Raw genomic sequence first — 15,740 nt, 5'->3', positions numbered from 1 at the left:
CACCCAGGTGCCCCAATAAATAAGATCTTAAAAAAAAAAAAAAGAAAAGAAAAGAAAAAGAAAGTGTGAGGTTGCTACAGCTCACACATGCTCTGTTTGTCTAAAGCTGCCAGGCTTTTGTACTGAGGAATGTTGTAAAGATGATTGGTGATTCTATTCCATTTGTTCATTTTGAATTTTATTTTCTTATTTATTTATTTATTTATTTAAAAAATATTTTATTTATTTGTTTGACAGAGAGAGATCACAAGCAGGTAGAGAGACAGAGAAAGGGGGAAGCAGGCTGCCCGCTGAGCAGAGAGCCTGACGCAGGGCTCATTCCCAGGACCCTGGGATCATGACCTGAGCCGAAAGCAGAGCCTTTAACCCACGGAGCCACCCAGGCGCCCCTTATTTTCTTATTTAAAAAGATTTTTTGGAAGGCTCCTGGGTGGCTTAGTTAAGCATCTGCCTTCAGCTCAGGTCATGATCCTGGAGTCCCAGGATGGAGCCTCACTTTGGGCTCCCTGCTCAGCAGGGGGCCTGCTTCTCCCTTTGCCCCTCACCTTGCTTGTGCTCTCTCTAGCTCTTTCTCTCTCTCAAATAAATAAATAAAATATTTTTAAAAAATAAATAAAAAATAAAAAATAAAATTTTAAGTAATCTCTGTGCCTAGCATGGGACTGGGACTCACAAGCCCAAGATTAAGAGTGGCACACTTGGGAGGTCTGGGTGGTACAGTCAGTTGAGCATCCAACTCTTGGTTTCAGCTCAGGTGATCTTGGGGTCGTGGGATCGAGCCCTGTGTCTGATTCTGCACTCAGCTTGGAGTCTGCATGGGACTTTCTCCCTCTCCCTCTGCCCCTCACCACCCCCCGCCCCGCCTCTCTCTCTCAAAAATAAACAGGGGCACCTGGGTGGTACTGTCAGTTGAGCGTCTGACTCTTGGTTTTGGCTCAGGTCGTGATCCTCAGGGTCATGGAATCGAGTCCCACATCGTGCTCCCCACTCAGCAGAAAGTCTGCTTCTGTCCCTTTCTCTCTCCCTCTGCCCACCTTCCCCCACCCCGGCCCCCACTCACACATGCTTGTGTGCTCCCTCTCAAAAATAAATGAATACATCTTTAAAATAAATAAATAAATAACTCTTTTTAAAAAGAGAGTTGCATACTCTACCAACTGAGCCAGCCAGGCACCCTGTTTATTTTGAGTTTTATTTTCATTTTTTATTTATTTTTAAAGATTTTATTTATTTATGTGAGCAGAGGGAGAGGGCATGAGCAGGGGCAGAGGGAGAAGGAGACTCCCCACCCAGCAGGGAGCCTGACATGGGGCTCAATCCCAGGACGCTGGGATCATGACCTAAGCTGAAGGCAGACGCTTAACCAACTGAGCCATCCAGGCGCCCCCTATTTTGAATTTTAAATGGGCTTCCTTTGCTAAGTAGTTTTAGGATGCCATTAGAACTCCGTACATAATATGATGAATTTAAAAAACAGTTTCTAAAATCTTAGGATAGTCAGAATTCATTTTTCAGCACTAGCCCTTTATCACATAGAATTTTCCATAGATGTAAAAGGAGTTACTTGTTAAAAATTAATGGCAAGTTCTGGGTTGACTCGGTTGTACTTGTTATAGCTGTGGAAGAACTGTGTTACCAAATAGAAGAGTCCTGCTTTGAAAGGGAAGCATAAGTGTGGGGTTGATGGGTAGAAGAGAGTTGTTTTGAGAGTGAGTCCCTGGGTTTCTCCTCTTTCTCCCAGCCTCTCTAAACATGCAGGGTTTAGTTGACCCAGCACAGAAAACACCTGACAGGCTGACTTAGTTTGTTTCATCTCTCTTCTCTGGTGAACTGCAGGGGTCCCGGTGAACTCTGGTTGGGAAAGGGTGGTGATCCTGAACCCCAGGAACATGTCTCTGCTACAGCCAAGCCAGAATGTTGCTCCTCTAAAGTCTCATTTCTGAACTGTACTCTAAGGAGCCCCAGGGGTTTTTAGGGCCCTGTCAGGGCTCAATGTTACAGTTGGGGATAGGGAGGAAGTGTCTCCTTGAACCCCAGTCCATTTGAACCAGACCTGCTCTAAAAGCTACTTATCTACAGCAGCCACCCCAAGACAGCCAGGGTTTTCCTTCCCAGCCTGTTGGCAGAACAGCTGAATGTTTTCTCTCATATTCAGTGATGTGGACTCAGAATTGTCTCACATGGTAGGAAACTTGCTCATACATTCCCCTCTATGTCATGTCTGTGTCTATGTCATGACACATCTATGTCAGTTGCAAGGAGAGCAGAGCCCTCATTAAGATCCCATTCGGCTTCACAGGTAAATAAGAATGACATCCGGAAGAAGGTGAGGCGCCTAATGGGAAAGTCGCATATTGGGCTTGTGTACAGCCAGCAAATCAACGAAGTGCTTGATCAGCTGGCGAACCTGGTAAGCATGTCTGGGCCATCCCCTAGGCTCCCCTCCCACTGGCACTTGTCGCCTTCCAGGCTGGGGCCTTGTCGCCTAATGCAGAGGCTTCTCCACGGGTCATTTGTTGGCATGTATATTTTCAAGACCCCCAGTTTTGAAAATAGGGTTTTGAGTCTAGCTGAGACGTTAGTCCCTCTGTTCTGTGACAAGATTCTCTGTACTGAACCATCCTGCCGCAGCCATTTCTGCATGTGGTCTGTGGACTCCTGAAGATCCATGAACCGAAAACATTTTCATAATAGTACTAAAGTCTTTGCCTTTGTGTCCTGGGTTAACATTTGCACTGATGGCACAAAAGCAGTGATGGCTAAAACTGCTGGTAACCTTCACACAGTGAAGGCAGTGGCACTAAGCTGTGCTGGGAGCCATGGGGGGGGTGCAGTTTAAAAAAGAAAGAGAAAGAAAAACAGTTGCACTTATGAATGTTCTTGATGAAAGCATTCAAATCATTAATTTTACTAATCTGATCATTGATGATACATCTTTTTAATATTTTATGTGACCAAATAAGAAATATACAGGAAGTATTGTGCTGCAAAGCAAAATATGATTGTTTCAAGGAAAAGCGATCGTAACAGTTTGAGTTGCAAGGTGAACTGTCAGCTTCGTTCATGGGAAGTCATTTTCACTAGCAGGAGTGACTAACTGGTTATTCAGAGTTGGGTATTTATTTGGCAGACTTTTAAGCTTGAAGCTTCCTGATTTAAAGGCTTTTGTAACAAGATTGATGATATTAGTCAGTGTGGTTTTTTGATACTCTGTAATGAAATGTGTCAATATTTGGAAGAGCTGCATTACTCCTTAAACCCATATTTTCTGAAAGGCCATTGTGTGGTGTTACAAATTCAAGTGTGAGTCAAGATCCAATCAAAATGCAAGGTAGACAAAAGGATTTCATGCAACAAAGTACAAAGTGTTCATTGATGGGTTTTCAGATTTCATATTGCCACTCTAACAAACTGTTACTTCTCAAGTTTTGTTATAATTACCAAAGAAAATATGCATATTTATCTGGAAAAGCTATTAAAATACTCCTCCCTTTTCCAAATACATGTCTGTGAGACCAGATTTTCTTTATATCCCTCAACCAAACCAACATAACACAGTGGATTGAATGCAGAAGCAGAAATGAGAATCCAGATAATTTTTAAAGACAAACATGTGCAGAAATATAGAACAGTGCCAGTCTTCTCATTTTTTTTTTTTGCTTGTTTTGGGAAATATGTTATTTAAAAAAATTACTTATATTACCATGTAATGGGTGTATTATTAGAATTCTTAATGACTTCAAAATTAATATTTACTTTTTTCAGTTTTAATTTCTAATATGGCAAATGTCTATAAATATAACTCACAGAAACCTAAGCTCTCGGGGGTCGTGAATAGTATTTAAGAGGTATGGGAGTCCCAAGGCCAGAAAGTTTGAGAACACATCCCTCCCTCGTGGCGTGTGGCCAGCAGATGGCACTGTGCTAAGTGAGCTGATAGGAATTTACTTGCTGAAGTGGGGGATGGGGGCGGAATTCTTGGCCCAGAGAGCTCTGTGAGAGAGATTTACCGATGTCCTTAACAGATGTCTCTTTCCTCAGAATGGACGTGATCTCGCTATCCGGTCCAGTGGCAGCCGGCACATGAAGAAGCAGACATTTGTGGTACATGCAGGGACCGACACAAATGGAGATATCTTCTTCATGGAGGTAAATGCTAGTTCGTATGTCTCACAGGAACATTTGAGAGTCACAGGGAACTCCTAGACCGGATATCAGAATATTTCTCCCACTTAATCTCATTCATCTTCATGATCCACTTATCATTAAATTGTCAGGCTCTTATGCAAGTAATATAATGGATAATTCACCATCATTTCTTTTACATATATGTTGAATAGATGATGTAGTCACATTGTCCGTCGGTCAGGACAACTTGAAACGGCAGGCGTTAGAAGTCTCGCTCTCTTTCTTATCCCTTTCCTCTCAATTTCCCCTCCCCTTCACCACTTCCTTCTGTAGGTAACCACTTCTGTGGTTTCCTTTGTATCTTTCAGTGGTATTTTATACAAACACACAAAAAATATAAAGTTAAGTTCCTTTTCTTTTTTTCTCGCAGAAAGGTAGCACATCATAACCACTGATCTGTACCTTGCTTTTCTCATTGAACATATCCTGAAGATCTCTATGTCAGTACAAAAAGAGGGTTCTTTTTTTTTTTTTTGATTGAAGAAGAGTTGACATACAATGTTGAATTAGTTTCAAGTGTACAGCGTAGTGATTTGGCGATTCTGTATATTGTGCAGTGCTCACCATAATAAGTGTGGTCCCTGTCTGTCACCATACGTCACAACGATGTCATCCGCTGTATTCTCTGTGGCTCTCATTCTTTTTACGGCTGCGTCGTATTCCATGGTGTGGTTGTACCGTAGTTGACTCATCAGTCAGTACATATATGCCCTTGGTTTTCTTCACGTCCGTGCTGTTGCTAACCGTGATGCCGTGCGTGAGGCCGCGCCTGCTTCCCTCCACACACGCACAGGTGCTGGAAGAGCTCGCAGAGGCTGTCACCGCACCAAAGGGGAAAATGCATAGATGGCTTTGGCTGATAGGACTCTGAAGTAGCTCTTAACATACAACAGTTCCCCTCCCACTCTGCTATTTCTTTCATTGAAGAAATGTGCTGCACAGAGTACCTCACGTTCTAGACTTTCTGCTGGTTGCATCTCTTTGGTGTTAACACGTTTCTTCATCACTGGTATTTTTTATAAACACTAGTAGTTCAATCTAGGGGTTGGATGAGTTTCAGATTCAGTGTTTTGGCAAGAATACTTCATGGGTGGTGTGTATATTGCCTGTTGCCCCATTTGCTCACCTCTCTCTCTTCGAGATCAATGGGTGTAGATATGGGCCACCTGACCTGTTCCCTGTGAAGTTCCTCATCAGTCCTTTGAGTCTGCCTATGGGTTTTTGCCATGCAGGATTGTTTTACCTTTTTTTTTTTTTAACCCTCTCTCCAGCCCTTGGCAGAGTCTTTCTACTTTTATGTAGTTGAATTAGTCTTTTTTTTTTTTTAATAGCTTCTGGATTTTGAGTCATAGGTAGAAAAACCCTTCCTTATTCCAAGATTGTAAAGGAAATTGGCTATGGTTTCTTTATTTCTAATTCTAGAATTAATTTTTAATTTTTAATTATAAAATACCAGGTATTTTTAATTCTAAAATGAATGAAGGAACCAAGTATAACTCCTATATGAAGTAGTAAAATTAAATAATTTTACAAGTATTCTGTTTCCTTTTGGTTTAGTTGAGTTTGATTTTTACACCCACAGCTTTCTGAATGAGTGGTTTATCAAGCATGGGGCAGGCGTTCTGCCCTGAAGCAGACACATGCGTGTTGGTGTAGCTGAGAAGAGAGTCATATTCACGTCACTGTGAAGTTTTAGAATTTGGTTAGGTGTCTCCTCGAGCCGAGGACAAACAGGATATCTGCACCATAAAGAGGTGGCAGCTGATTCTCACCCTTTTCTTTTATTTTATTATTATTTTTTAAAGATTTTGTTTATTTATTTGACAGAGAGACACAGCGATAGAGGGAACACAAGCAGGGGGGTGGGAGAGGAAGAAGCAGTCCTCCCACTGAGCAGGGAGCCTGACACGGGCGGGGCTCGATCCCAGGACCCTGGGATCATGACCTGAGCCAAAACCAAGAGTCGGACACTCAACCAACTGAGCCCCCCAGGTGCCCCTCACATGAGAATTTCTATAGACTTCTTAATTTTATAGATTCTTAATGTGAAATTTCTGGATCAAGCTTATACAGATTTAAAATTTTTATAGATTCTGCCAAATACCATCCCAAAGACTATACCAGTTTATATCTCCACCAGCAGCATAGATGAGTCGGGTACATTGTTACTGTCATCTCTCTAGCCTAGAAATCGTATGTCCTAGTGCCTGTCCTGCCCCTCTCCTTTACATGGTGTTCTTAAAGGATTATGGAAAGGAGGGTAATAGTCTTCATTTTTCACCTGGAGAATACTAGAGTCAGACTAGGACTAGATTTCTAATTTCTACTCAGCTACTGTAAGACCTTGTTCTTCATAAGGCTTTTAGAACCTCTGTAACTTCTACATAGTAGACTGAACCTGGTAGTTTTGCATATTCCTTTTTCATTCACTTAAAATTATGGAGCACATACTGTAGGCCAAGGTACTGTGGGTATGTGGTTGTAGCAATGAGTAAACGAGACATGGTTTTTGTTGCCCGTATGGGGTTGACAAGCCATTGGGGAAGTCAGCTAAGGAAGCAAAGTGTCATGAATTATGATGAGCGTTATGGGAGAAGATGCACAGGGGCAGGCCTAGATCCTCTGCTATGTATTAGCAGAGGATCTAGGAGTAGTGGATGACCCCTCGGAAATGACCTTTGAGCTTAGACTTAAAAGAAGTATGAATTACCAGCTGGAGTGGGGGAGGGGGACAGTTCCAGGGGTATTTGAGGTGAAATGGACAGAACTCAGTGTAGTGAGAAGGAAAAGAGGAGTCTCATATCACTCCTTCACTTTTGGCTTGGACCACTGGGTGAATGGCGACAGAGAACTCGGAAGGAGGATCTGCCCAGTAGAAAATGCTGACTTCAGATTTGGGTGTGATGAGATCAAGGTGCTACCTGTGAGCCATCCATTTAGAGAGAGGTTCAGGAACTCAGGAAAATGGGTCACATGTGGAGAAAGATTTGAGAACCATCAATGGAGTTGTAATAATCATTGTTACATTTTTTGTATTATAATTATAATGTTGTTATAACATCTAATTATAGGGACTTTCTATGTGCCCAGCTTTGTTCGAAGAATTCTATGCACATTGCCTTATTTAATCTCCATATGAGGAAATGCAGGTGCGGGCCAGCTTGTCCAAGGTGACCCAGCTAAGTAATGGGAAGCCGGGAACCTAAAGCGGTCTGATCTGAGAGGGAGAATGTTGAATAAGAAGAGAATATGAAGAGGGCACCTGGGGGTGCCCTCAGTCAGTCGAGCGTCTAACTCTTGATTTTGGCTTGAGTCATTATCCCGGCGTCATGAGATCGAGCCACACATCAGGCTCCATGCCAGATGTGGAGCCTGTTTAAGATTCTCTCCCTTTCCCTCTGCCCCTCCTCGCCCTGACTCATGCTCACTTGCATGCATGGACACACACACACTCTCTCAAAATAAATTAATTAGTTAATTAAAAAGGACTAATAGTACTAAAAAAGAATGTGAAGGAGAAGTTTGCCTTTTAATTTATACCTCCCTGGGGCGCCTGGGTGGCTCAGTGGGTTAAGCCACTGCCTTCGGCTCAGGTCATGTTCTCAGGGTCCTGGGATCGAGTCCCGCATTGGGCTCTCTGCTCAGCAGGGAGCCCGCTTCCTCCTCTCTCTCTGCCTGCCTCTCTGTCTACTTATGATCTCTGCCTGTCAAATAAGTAAATAAAATCTTTTTTTAAAAAAATAATAATTTATACCTCCCTGTATTATATTTTTTGCAATAAGCATTGCCCATGCGTCACTTATATGATTAATTATTTAAAAGATTTGTGCAGAACTAGGGCTGAACCAGTATTAGAAAATGCATTGGTTCCCTTTTTCCCTCCTTGCTTAAGCCTGCCATAGTCTCCTGCCTTTGCGCTCATCCACAGAGATCATTCCTAAGGGTGGCACATGGTGGCATGAGATGCCCTCTTAAGTTGAGTGCATATAAGAGGTGACAGACGTGGGTTGAAGTGAAAGTTGAAGCACTAATTGCGCCTCCTTCCCTGCCCGCAGGCTCCTCTCCATGATTCCTTTTGTTTCAGTAACCCTTGTAGCAGACAGTATGTCCGGCAGGTCAGTGTTTGTGTCCCCTACAAAGGAAGATAGTAAGCAGGAGGCCGAGAAGCTGACCTTGGGGTTGCTCCCAGGACCAGCCGTCCTGTCCTTTCCCCCCGGGAGACAGGGCCATGCAGCCTGGGCCATGGAGAGTCCAGGCGACAAGGCCCGCTGAGGCTCCCCATGGCCTCTACAGGTGTGCGATGACTGTGTGGTCCTGCGGAGTAACATTGGGACGGTGTACGAGCGCTGGTGGTACGAGAAGCTCATCAACATGACCTACTGCCCCAAGACCAAGGTGCTGTGCCTGTGGCGCAGAAATGGCTCTGAGACTCAGCTCAACAAGTTCTATACCAAGAAGGTACCCAGGAGCTCCGTCTGGGCGGGGGTGGGTGCTGAGGGAGAAGCGTCGAGCTTCTTGTAAGGAAGTTAAAATTCCACGATCCATGTTGAGAGCCCCCTTTATGTCCAGCTGTCATGTGGGACACAGCAGGCTGTCCCCGTGGCCTGGCCCTGGCCGACGTAGAGAGTGGAGCAGGGGGACCCTGGGAGGCCCGGATGACGGGATGTTCTGTCCCCTGTGCCGCAGTGTCGGGAACTGTACTACTGCGTGAAGGACAGCATGGAGAGAGCCGCGGCCCGACAGCAGAGCATCAAACCCGGTGAGAAGAAAGTGACTCCCCGAGCAAGGGCCTTCTGCTTGGTTCTGTCCATCCTGAGGGTCAGAGGCCTAACCAGGAGCTCAGACCCGGGGTCCCCGCCCCAGTTAGCTGACGACCTCCTCCCCCACCGCAGGCCCTGAACTGGGTGGCGAGTTCCCTGTGCAGGACATGAAGACTGGTGAGGGCGGCTTGCTGCAGGTCACCCTAGAAGGGATCAATCTCAAGTTCATGCACAGCCAGGTAGGTGGGAGGGGCAGCAGCGGCTGCCTGGCCCTGTTCTTCCATCCGCAGAAAGGCTCAGTGTCCAGGTCCCAGTGCTTTCCCAGTGAGCCTCTGGGCCTTCGGGGCTAGTGGGAGGATGGGAGCAGCTGGACCAGAGACAGAAATCAGAGGGAGGGCGCAGTGACATTGGCCACTACCCGGAAGGTGCAGGAGGAGCCTCCGTGGGAGGCGGGGAAAGAGAGGGAGCCTTGGTGGCTAGGCTGCCTCCGTCATTAGACCCAGTGCAGTGTGAGTGGGAGCGTCTCACTTGGCCCTTCTTCGCACAGCGTCCGCCTTCCCTTGTTCCCAGGGTGTGCTTCTGCTTGGTGGTTTTGCTTTGAGAGTCTAGACCAGCTGATCTCCTCACGTGTTTCTGGTGTGCACGAAGCTTGTGTGCGTGCGCGCGCGTGCGTGTGCGTGTGTGGAGCTTGTGTCTGTCTTACCTGGAGTATGTGTGTTTATTTGCCTATTTCTCCCGCTGATTCTTCTTCCTATTCTTTCCATTCCTCTGAGTGTCCCCACTCTGTCCCCTGCTGCACAGGCCCCATTCCCCTTCTTTTGGCCGGGGAGCTCTTCGGGGTGCATCTTTCTCTCATTGTGATCCCACCATAGGAGCTGACTTTTTTTTTTTCTCTTGGTCTTTTAACACAGTGTTACTTTTTCTCTCAGTGGACAGTCCTTAAGCTAATTCCTTTCTGAGGCCAGCGCGTCATCCCAGGTCCGTTCCCAGTTCTGACTCTTCACACAAGTGCCTTCCCTACCCCTTCCCTGATGTCCTGGTTCCTCTCCTTGAGGCTGTGAGCCAGGTCTGAGTGTGCGAGCACCACAGCCCCGGGCCAGGCCGCACACACTCGGGGGAAGCGGCCCTCTGGACTCTGTGGCTTTCTTCCTCCCCTTGCCATTGTAGTTTCTTCTTTCAGGAACCCAAGCGGGCAGCTTTGGTGTGATGGGAAACAGCTGCTCAGGCAGTCTATTTCCAGCAGTATATTTCCTGCCTGTGACTTTAATATGTTAAATAGCATACCTGAGACCTTAGGGTCAGCCCAAGGAGAGGTTTAGTGAAGTTCTTTCCTGGAGCACGAAGGTGCCGGCACTTCTTGGGGAAGAGGCTTCTGACCGCCTTTTAGTGCTGTGGCTTCCCCTGATGCCTCACCTTCCGAAGAGGAGGTCTTGTTAAACAGCGGCCAGCCCCCTTCTGGGTTCCCCCCGCCTGGACCGACCCAGTGTCTAACCAGTCCATGGATAGGTACAAGCTGCTGGTCTGTAGTTTAAGGCTTTGCCCTAGAAGAGAGATCCTGCCAAAAAGGGGAGTCAGGCCCTGACTGATCACAGGAGAACGGCCGTGGGGTCCGTTGGAGTTGAGGACGCATTGGCCTCTGGTAGAGTCCTACAGGCGGGGTCACAAACGGATCTTCGGGGTCAGGATGTGCTTGGACTCAGAGCCCTGCTTCGTTACTCGTGGGCAGATAGATTTCCTGATCCTGTGTCCTCCTCTGAAAAACGAGGGTCGTGCTGCACACTGGGCCACATGGATGTGAGGCTCGCAGATAGGATTGTAGAACTCACAGTCGGTGCTCCCAAGCGATAGCCATTTTTCTTTCGCCGCGTACCTCTTGGGAGAGCCTGGATTTTGTTTCAAGGACGATATCAACACCTCCCACCCCGAGGACAGTCCGAGGGGAGCTTTGCGCCCGTGCCAGCCCTCTGCGCCGGAGGAGGATGCATGGAAGGGTAGAGAGCTGATGGGCTGACGGGGGAGACCTCCGGGGCACCGTGTCCTCCAGGCGCTGCCCTGGGCAGAGGGTATGGGCGGGCAGCCCAGGACAGCAGAGGGGCCTTCGGGTGGGGTCTGACCATTAAAACTAACGCCTTCATTTCTCTCCCATGCTTTCTCCTCCGGCCAGGAGCGGAAGGTACATGCCCTTTCTGCTGTCTTCGCTTCTTAGCGCTTTGAGTTGTGTGTGTGTGGATTCTGCGGCCCTCCCTCTGGAAACTAGGTCTTCTGTGTGGGGGCGGGGCTGTAGCTGGGGGAGCGGGCAGCCGTGGGCAGGGGGAGAGCCTCCCGGCCTGACCCCGCCCTCCCTCCCTCTCTTGCAGGTTTTCATAGAGCTGAATCACATTAAAAAGTGCAATACAGTCCGAGGCGTCTTTGTCCTGGAGGAATTTGGTAATTACACTATTTTGCTCTTAGGTCTGGACTCACATGGCAGTAACTCAAACCTCGGCGCTCCAGAGGAGGGACTAGAGGCAGAGAGAAGAAGCGCCTCTGCAGAGAGGTCAGGAGGCTTAGGAGTGACAGGGAAGCAAAGGGAAGCCGCGAGGTGCCAGGGGAAGGAGGAAGAAAGAAGAGAAAGACAGTGGCTGCTAGGGAAAGGGTCGCAGAAGAGCAAGTGGCCTTAGATGGGTTTAGAGCTCAGAGACGCTCCGGCGGAGGCTCCGTGAGCAGGTGCCCCCCTCCCTTTTCGGCCAGCTGGTGGTCAGAAAGTTCTGGGGCAGAGCAGATGGGCAGTTTTCAAGCTCTGCTGTGTTCATGTCGCCTGCTGAGCTCCTCCTAGCAGCCCAGGGCTCCCTCCAGCCACCCCAGTGCCCCCCTGGCATCCACCTGGCTTCCATGCTGGAGGAGGGACGTGTTGGGGCCAGGCAGCCACTCTAGAGGGCAGGGAAGCCCCATGGGCCTCCGAGGCAGGCAGGGCAGCTGTCACCGGAGGCTGGGAGCCGGCCTCCCCGCAGCCAGGCGCTGCCGCTGAGCGGTGGTGTAGTGGGTTCTCACCCTGGGGCTTTGAGTTCCTGCTGTGTTTGTGCTTCATTCTTTTGTGCCCCTCATCGCTGCTATGAAAACCTTCGTTCTCCAGCAGGTAAAGTGACCTCGGCTCGTGCTGCCTCCCGCAGGACCCTGCCTGGGCCCCACCATGGGTGGGATGGGCTCCCTTCAAGCAGACCAGCTGCTCACTTGCCAGTTTGTCCCATCCCTTTTCTCCCCACCCTCTTCCTCCCAGCCTCCCCTTTCCCCCCTCGTGCTGGCTCACTGGTTCTGAGTTTTCTCCTCTGTGTGCTCCCTTCCCTCTTCTGCCAGAGAGATGTTTGGGGGAATCTTTCAACTCAGGAGAAGGACCTGGGCTTCTTGCTCTACCTATGATGAGTTTACCCCCTGGTAACCCTGGGTCCCCCCAAGTTCTACCTCCCAGGGTCAGTAAGAAGGTGTGGCCAACTCTGATCCTACCTTTTCTGGCCTCCAGGGGGATGCCACGCCCCTCTGCTCCCATCTCCAGGGGCCATCAGGATGGCTGAGCCCCGGGGGGCCTTCCTCCTTCCTCTGGCCAAGCAGAACCCTGCATGGCTGGGGCAGGGGTGACTTAGTCTTGCATTCCGGGCTGTGGACATGTGTGTATTTTGCCTGATGGTCCTTGTCACCTCCCTCCCCGGGTGCTGCACTCGCCTGTCTTCTGCTCGGTGTGTCTGCTCCAGAGCCCTCTGACGCTCTCCCTCACACAGGCAGGCCTGGGCCTCTCCTGCCACTCAGGGAAGGACACTAACAAGTCTGCTGGGTGTTAGTGTCATGCCACTTCTCCATCCAGCCTCAGGACGCTCTGCGTAGGGGCTGGGAGTACAGGGAACCATGCTTAACACAAACAGTGTTGGGCTGGTAATGGGGAGGAGTTCTTGGGCATCTCGGGTGATGGCACAGGCTAGAGACGACTCTCTTCACCCAGCCAACACGGGGGGACACCCCACAGCAGCTCCTCGGGGCCGTGGTGAAAGGCCAGCCTGCTCCCGTGCTGAGGCTCTCACAGAAGTGGCTAGAGTCGCAGCCATCGAACAGGGAGCCACAACAGAGCGCACAGGTCTGGCCGAGGAGTCTGGGGCCGTGTCCTCTTACCCGGCAGCGGCTGGGCAGGAGCTGTCAGAGCAGAAGCCGCTGCAGCCACTGGGACAGGCCACCGTGGGGAAGGGGACCCCGGTGCCGGGCGCTGCCGCCTGGGGGAGCCTGGCACTATCGCTCTTAGTTTTGAACTTTCTGTTTTGTCTCTTGCCCGTCCGGTTTTAGTTCCTGAAATTAAAGAAGTGGTGAGCCACAAGTACAAGACACCAATGGTGAGTGTGCCCCCCAAGTCCGGCAGGCCGGTCTGCGCAGGGCTCCCTGGGGACCTTCCCACAGGAGTGGGGCGGGCCCGCCGAGGGCACGGGGGCAGGCTGACTAGGGATGGCTGGAGACCTGAGCTTGGTCTAGATGCCGCAGGTTCAGCTGAAGCCAAAACAGGTCTTCAGCCCTGGGAGAGACCCATGCACACAGATGCCCTGTCCCACCGGCCAGCCGTGAGGGCAGTTTCCTGCTGGGCACATCTGCCCGCGTGGCGATGTCGGAGTCTCAGGAATCTGATCGGTCTGGTTTTCCTCTCCCTTCTAGGCCCATGAGATCTGCTACTCTGTGTTGTGTCTCTTCTCGTACGTGGCTGCAGTCCGCAGCAGGGAGGAAGACCTCAGGACCCCGCCCCGGCCCGTCTCGAGCTGATGGGAGGGGTTGAGAGCCCCCCAGTCCAGGGGATGCCCTTGCGTCTTCTGTTCGCAAGGACACAATGCTGCGCGTGTGTTCTCTGCAAGCCCCTAGCTGTGGCTTAGTTGGTTCACAGTTGTGTGTCTCAGCGTGTCTTAGTGTCTGTCACAGGGCTCCACTGGTTTCCTCTACCTGCTCCCTCTCCATTCCCAGGAGACCAGTTTACTCTCCCCTCAGGGCTCAAGAGTGATATCTGTCTGTCTTTTGGGCTAGTGGCTTCTAAGCACTCTGAGTACAGTAGGAGCCCACCGTTGCGTGTCCCTGAGAGTCGTGTTGTGATTCCTCATCTTTGGCATTCTCACCCTCCAGTGCAGGGCTCTGGCTCTCCATCCTCCGGGATCCAGCATGACTGGGTGCTGGGCAAAGTCCCACTCGGTACCGAGGGAGGGAAACTTGAGGCCTGTCCACCCAGACAAGAGGTGGGCAGGGAAAGGCAGGGAGAGTCACGGGGCGGCAGGGTGAGTGGCAGCCTCCCTCGTCCTTATGCGTTTCCCAGGCTGGTGGCTGCTGCCCGCTGTGGCCCCTGCCACGGCAGTGGGGGGGCGGCACCAAGGGGCTCCTTTTTGCTGAGCAGCAGTTTCCCTAAGGTCTGCCTTGCCTTTGGCCTGAGCAGAGTGGTTGGGCTGGGAGAGTCCCAGAGACCACTGGCTACCATGCCCAGGAAGCAGGGTGGGATGGGGCCAAGGTCAGTGTACACAGCCAGTGTCTGCAGGCAGCGTCTCCTGGCACTGGGTGTGGGCAAGAGATGATTGTACATAGTTCAGCGCTACATTATTTATAGAAAATGTACAGATGTGTGAATGTGAAATAAATATCCTTAGCTCTCCTTGGGCTCCTGACTGCCTTGTATTTAACGATGCCTCCTCTCTGCCCGGGCCTGAGGAGGTCTGTCCCTGGACTCCAGAAAGGCCCCTCAGGCCTAGGAGAGCGATGAGATCATGCCCCTCCGAGTCCTGGTATGCGGAAGCCCCAGCCTCGCACCCCACTGACCCAGCAGGGCCCCTTACCCGGAAAGGTTAGGAGAGGGGCTTCCTGCCCTCTGTCCCCTCGCCCTGCAGGGAGCGGCTGTGCTAAGAAGTGGCCACTGGAAAAAGCAGCCAAACCGGGCTAAGACACCTGAGCAGAGTCCCGTGGCTGTGAAGGAGAATGAAGGCTCCCCTGGCCCCTCATGGGCGGGGTCGAGCAGGGCTGTGACTTGTCCAGGGGGTCCCACAGGGCCTGGAGCCCTGGGCTCTGAGCTCTTGGCCAACAGTGCCTTGGGTTGAGTAGAACTCTGACAGGAGCAACCCTAGGACCAGCGTTCCTGGAATTCTTTTTTCTATGCCGTTGGGAAACCTCTGACACTCTCTAGGCAAGAAGACCAACCGCTGTTTTTGAGAGCAAGCAGTGCAGGGGATGGGGGGAGGAGGAGAATCTGAAGCAGGCTCCACACCCAGCACAGAGCCCCATGTGGAGCTCAATCTTACCACCTGGAGGTCCTGACCTGAGGCAAAATCAAGAGTCAGGTGCTTAACTGACCGAGCCACCCAGGCGCCTGAGACTATCCACGTTCTGTTAGGGCATCTCAGACCCCTTGGCTTCCTCTTCCCAAAAGTAAACAGGTGATTGGATTTAGGCTCCCAGCAGGGAGGAGCAGAGGAAGGCCCTGGTTCCCAGTATCTCATGCTGGACAGGACCACCCTCGCCTACTGGGAAAGAGATGTGGGAGGGTCGTGGGCTCGTTGTGCACTGGGACCCCAGGGCAGCCTGTGGCAGCTCCTCTCCAGGCCGTATGGGCACAGAGCCACGCTGAAGTTCAGCTCCGCCCCTTATCCAGGCTGCTGTGAGCACAGGTCAGCAGGTCAAAGACCGTACAGAGCACAAGGTACCAGGCAGGAGCGCCCTGGGTTACTGCTCTGCTGCTAATGCACTTTCGTCACTGCCCCTTGCTTTCCTCATTGGAAGAACATACGCAGGGGGGGATGATGGAGGTTTCTTCTA

At 50.4% G+C, this 15,740-nt stretch overlaps 1 protein-coding gene across 6 annotated transcripts in view; it reads left to right on the top strand.

The window, feature by feature from the left end:
* MADD (MAP kinase activating death domain) overlaps nt 1-14,586 on the top strand; it is a 40,185-nt gene extending 25,599 nt beyond the window's left edge. For 4 of the 6 annotated variants that reach the window (XM_080817406.1, XM_080817405.1, XM_080817404.1 and 1 more), the window contains 8 exons: nt 2,300-2,410; nt 4,042-4,149; nt 8,482-8,646; nt 8,875-8,947; nt 9,081-9,187; nt 11,306-11,375; nt 13,254-13,300; nt 13,614-14,586. In XM_080817406.1, the coding sequence (XP_080673532.1) occupies nt 2,300-2,410; nt 4,042-4,149; nt 8,482-8,646; nt 8,875-8,947; nt 9,081-9,187; nt 11,306-11,375; nt 13,254-13,300; nt 13,614-13,718 (786 nt within the window). In that variant the 3' untranslated portion in view covers nt 13,719-14,586. The remainder of the gene's footprint in view (nt 1-2,299; nt 2,411-4,041; nt 4,150-8,481; nt 8,647-8,874; nt 8,948-9,080; nt 9,188-11,305; nt 11,376-13,253; nt 13,301-13,613) is intronic. The other 2 variants (XM_080817408.1, XM_080817407.1) reach the window with 1 other exon arrangement.
* The last annotated feature ends 1,154 nt before the right edge of the window (nt 14,587-15,740 follow it).

This window comes from Martes martes, assembly GCF_963455335.1.
Source record: "Martes martes genome assembly, chromosome: 10".
Taxonomy (NCBI): Eukaryota; Metazoa; Chordata; class Mammalia; order Carnivora; family Mustelidae; genus Martes; species Martes martes.
The sequence above is the reverse complement of the archived record's forward strand: the minus strand, read 5'-3'. Positions and strand labels throughout refer to the sequence as shown.